The 4,869-nt window shown below is 33.1% G+C and overlaps 1 protein-coding gene across 1 annotated transcript in view; it reads left to right on the top strand.

Moving 5' to 3' along the window:
• Positions 1–248: 248 nt before the first annotated feature.
• LOC106478521 (interferon regulatory factor 1-like) overlaps positions 249–4,869 on the top strand; it is a 7,519-nt gene continuing 2,898 nt past the window's right edge. The window contains exons 1-4 of the mRNA XM_022382144.1: positions 249–358; positions 1,372–1,503; positions 2,989–3,065; positions 3,984–4,284. Coding sequence (XP_022237852.1) covers positions 268–358; positions 1,372–1,503; positions 2,989–3,065; positions 3,984–4,284 — 601 coding nt within the window. The 5' untranslated portion in view covers positions 249–267. The remainder of the gene's footprint in view (positions 359–1,371; positions 1,504–2,988; positions 3,066–3,983; positions 4,285–4,869) is intronic.

Genomic DNA, 4,869 nt, shown 5'->3' on the forward strand with positions numbered 1-4,869 from the left:
AGACCAAGCAGGGTTTTTCAACTTCTTCACTGAAGACTTAGACTTTAATGAATAAAATTATAAACTAATGTATTCGAAATAACGTTATTTATAAAGTCGGCACACTGACAAAGAAACTTCAAGATAGATAACACGGAATGAGCACGTTATTGTTGTTAAACAGATTCATCCACGGGAATGGGACGCAAACTGCTTGTACCCTGGCTACGAGAATTACTATGTACTAACACAATCTCTAAGGTGGAATGGATAGACGAGAGGAGCGGGATGTTTAAAATACCCTGGAGACACGCTTCCAGTAAAGCTTGGGACGAAGAAATTGATACAAAACTCTACAGACTATGGGTCGAAAACACAGGTTAGTTCATGAAAACGCAACTTCATTTTCTTAATGTTCTACCAACTAGCTTTTTCTTAACATAGCTTAGTTACTAAAGTATATAACCCCTGTTAAAAACCTATAAGTTATTATTCACAGGTAACATACAAATGTAAGTCTTTATATTGTTACATTAATAGAGTACATATTCATCAATCTATGTAGATAAAATGCTAAATTCATTGTACTGTTAAACAAGTGTGCTTTAGTATAACGCACATAATAAATATATTGAAAAAACAGCTAGTGTGTAATGCTTGTATCATGTAAGGATCCAAGTGGTAACATTCATACAAGCACAGATAAACGTTTAAACTGGATTTCATTCTTCTAAACGTCTGTTTTACAACAGCTTAGAACCAAAATACCTTTAATTAACGATGAGTATATTTTATATTTCATTCCTTTATTTATCATAATTTCTGTTATTATAAATTAAACACGTTTTTTGTTTTTCATTAACGAAAATTCTATATATGTAAAACCGTAGTCCACTTGCAGCACAATTACACTGTAAGATATAACTCATTCACTCTCTAAAACCGCAGTCCACTTGCAGCACATTTACACTGTAAGATATAACTCCTTCACTATCTAAAACCACAGTTCACTTGCAGCACATTTACACTGTCAAATATAACTCCTTCACTCTCTAAAACCACAGTCCACTTGCAGCAAGTTTATATATATATATATGTATATAGTAAAATATATTTTTACCCTATAAAGCCACAGTAAAATATAACTCCTTTGCAACATGTTTACATAGTAAATTATAACTTCTTTATAGTGAACATTCTCTATGAATTATTTGTTGAGGAGACAAAATATCCAGTAATTGGTCTTCTTAACCGCTATCACACACATTTTAACTTTGTGAAATGCGACTTTTCTAAAATATTATGATGCTTTAAAGTAAGATGTTTTATATGGTTAATTTGCTTATGTTTTATAAGGTTTCCCTCCGGAATAAACTTTGTGTATTGTCATAGGAAAGACAGTTCCGCCGGATTTGAAGTGCAAGAAACTGAAAGCAAACTTTCGGTGTGCTCTAAGGAGCCGTCCTGACATTGAAGAAGTGAAAGGACTGAGAACAAAGGAATACAGGGTCTTTCGTTTTACAGGTAATGTGTTTTAAAAGCAGATAATATTAAAGAAGCATGCTCTTCTACAACCATAGAATATTGTTCTGGTAAATTGTACAAGTAGAGTATTTTACAGTGGGAGAAAGTAATATAGGAATCGATTTTTAATTTTTACTAGTAAAATGGTTTACCACTGGAATTATTGTACAAATAATATATTTTATATTGCTAGAAAAGTAAACATCCTAACGGTCTTACGAAATGGTGGCAAACTATAAATAACTATATTCAAAGTGGTCCTCAAATGTGACAAGTACCAATATGGCTTCTTTATTGTGAATATTTATTGCTGTTCTTGGTCTACCAGCATGACTTGTATGAGTATATGAGCCTGTAGTACGCAACCGCTGACAAATATTTCCTATCCTCTGATGTAAAGAATAACGTTCATCAAGGAACCAAGGCCTGGCATGGTCTGGTGGTTAAGGCACCGATTGACAAATAACATAGCAACAGGCTGAGCGTTCTGGTGGTGATGTTAAACTGATTCTCAAAATAATACTGTCTATTTTTATTTTTTAGATGAGTTGAGGGCATATGTAGTATAATGCTTGTGTGCTACGTTATGTAGGGGTCTTTGTTTTAACACTACTTAACTTTTTAGAACATTTATAGGTACAATGACCTTCTCTGGCAAAATTCTGGATTCACACCTTAAATCTAGGTTTGTACAACAACATTTTCAATGGTGAGATTTAGATCTTTTGTTGTAGAACTCCATGTGAATTTATGTCTATAACTTTTATCCTTGAGGAGAAATTTTGATAATTTGTTTTGGCTTAAAATATTTCATTTGTTACTTTCTGCACATTTTATATTGACATTCAGGGTATTTGATGCATATTAATAAAACTTACAATGGTCACGACTTTGAATGACCCCGATAATGTCACATGGTAGGCCCATAAAATCTCTTCAAGTACTATTAACAATTAGTTTCTTATACCTTTCAATTTATCAATAATTTGCCCGTTATTGGCCATCTGAATCATCCTATTTATGTATATAACCAACTTTAATGAATTTTGTTTTAAAAAAATAGAAAGGAAAGGTACGAATTATTACTGTAAGGAAAAATAAATGATGAAGTAAACATTTCGATAATAAAACACCTCATGGTCGTTTCGCTGAAAGTTAGCCATATTTTTTCCCATACAACGATTTCGTTATTTCCTTTGTATTTTCAGTTTTGAATACCATGTAGCTGCATTAATATCTTATATGTGTTAAATAAGTATATGTCTAATTCTGTTTAATTTCATAATAATTAAATCGTATATTTGTATGAATAAAGGTAATTTCGGAATTGATATTCATATCTTCCTGTTAATGTTGGAAATTGTATCTTGAAATATATGGAGTCAAACACACCCTACTAGTTTCATATTTTTTCCGATTGAAATATTTTTGTACTTCTTATCTATTAACTGACTAACCTTACTTTGTGTGTGGTTTTGTTTTCAGGAAAAAGAAAATACAATGCAACTAATGAAAAGCAGGTAAACGAGGAAGAAACATCATTGAAGGTGTTTAGTGGCAAAGTAAGTACAGTTGTAAAGCTGCACACACACACACAAAAGAAAAACTTTACGAAACGTAAGACTTTTCTGATGAATAAAAAAAATGTTTAGGCACGAATAAGAATTTTTTGTATTTTCATCGTTTGTCAGAAGAAAAAAGTATGTTTACAAAAAATGTGTTATCCATGGACTTCATGAGAAGTGTTTTGTTTGTGTGCGTATGACAAAAATCGTGTAAGATTTATATTACAAGAGTTTAAAACTGTCTCGTGGGTAAAAAAAAAAATCATAAAATGAATTTGTCACTTTTCTTAATTCAAATACACAAATTAATGATGTATTTTGGTAATACAACAGAGATCAACCTTAGTGTATGTGGTGTGTTATCGTTCTGAAGTGTTACACCTTATATGTAAAGAATTATTAAAATTATTTTATAACTAGCTGGAGTACCCGTCCCCTGGACAGAAGTTATGAAAATTCATGATTAATGAAAGATTTATATGTAATTGTAAAAAGCGCCCATAAAAACTGAAAAACACAAAATGTGAAATTACAAATTTATATGTATCTCCCCATGGACCCAATGAACCTTCATACCAAAATTTGATGAAGATTCATCTACAGGAGGGGAGGTAGTGATAAAAAAACGCAAAAACGCCCATAAAAACCGCAAAACGCAAAATGTAAAACTGAAAAGTTGTATGCATGGACCTAATGAACCCCCATACCAATTTGGGTGAAGATCCCTTTACACCCTACGAAGTCGTTACATGAACATACAACAGACAGTATTATTATATTTATATAGATACCAAACAATATATTCAGTAACTAATACAAGCAAAGGATAAAATATTTTTCTATTTGTTTCTGATTACCACAGATGAAAAACTCTGTAGCACTTAATAAAGTGTTTCTAATCTTTTCTTTGGTCAGAATAATACGACAGTCCGAGAGAATTCCTATCATTTTCCTACTTTCCACCAAGACAACTTTTTCTTTAATAACTCAGAAATTCCCTCTTTCATGGCAGTTAATAGTCCCACATATGCCGAAAGCTTCGCAAAAGATATGTCCTCTTTACTGCAAACGAACGAATCAGAGAATGGACTTAGTTTTGCAGAAGACATAACCTACAATGATGATTATTCTAGTTTGTCCTTCATGGCATATTGCGAAGAAAGTTTTGGAGACTCAAACAATGGAATACCGTACAGTTATTTCGAAAACAAAGGAGGTAAGATCAAGCGTGACCCTATATATATTCATTTTGTTGAGGGTAGATTCATTAATCTGTAAGTACATGATGAGATTTTTTTTTTTTAAATGACAAAATCAGTGTAAACTGAATTATAAATGTTGGATAGATAAATGTGCAAACTAAGAAGATGACATATCACTCTTGAGCTGAGAGTGGTCCTTTGGTTAGTGTGTCAGACTGTAGAGCTGAAGTTTCGTATTTCGCTCTCTGTTGTTACAAAAATAATAACAATAAAACGCACCACGCACTTTATAGCTGTGGATACATTATAAGAGTGACAGTTAAATCCCACTATTCGGTCGAACAAGAGTAGTCCACGAGTTTTCGGTGGATATTGTTGATTAGCTGCCTTCCCTCTAATGTATCACTTCACAAAATGGCCCGGAATGGCCAGGTGGTTAGGGAACTCGACTTGCAATCTGCGGGTCGCAGGTTCGAATCCCCTGTCCCACCAAACATGCTCGCCCTTTCAGCCGTGGGGGCGTTATAATGTGACGGTCAATCCCACTATTCGTTGGTAAAAGATTATCCCAAGTGTTGGCGGTGGGGGGTGATGACTAG

The sequence above is a fragment of the Limulus polyphemus genome, unplaced genomic scaffold (genome assembly GCF_000517525.1).
Source record: "Limulus polyphemus unplaced genomic scaffold, Limulus_polyphemus-2.1.2 Scaffold220, whole genome shotgun sequence".
Lineage (NCBI taxonomy): Eukaryota > Metazoa > Arthropoda > Merostomata > Xiphosura > Limulidae > Limulus > Limulus polyphemus.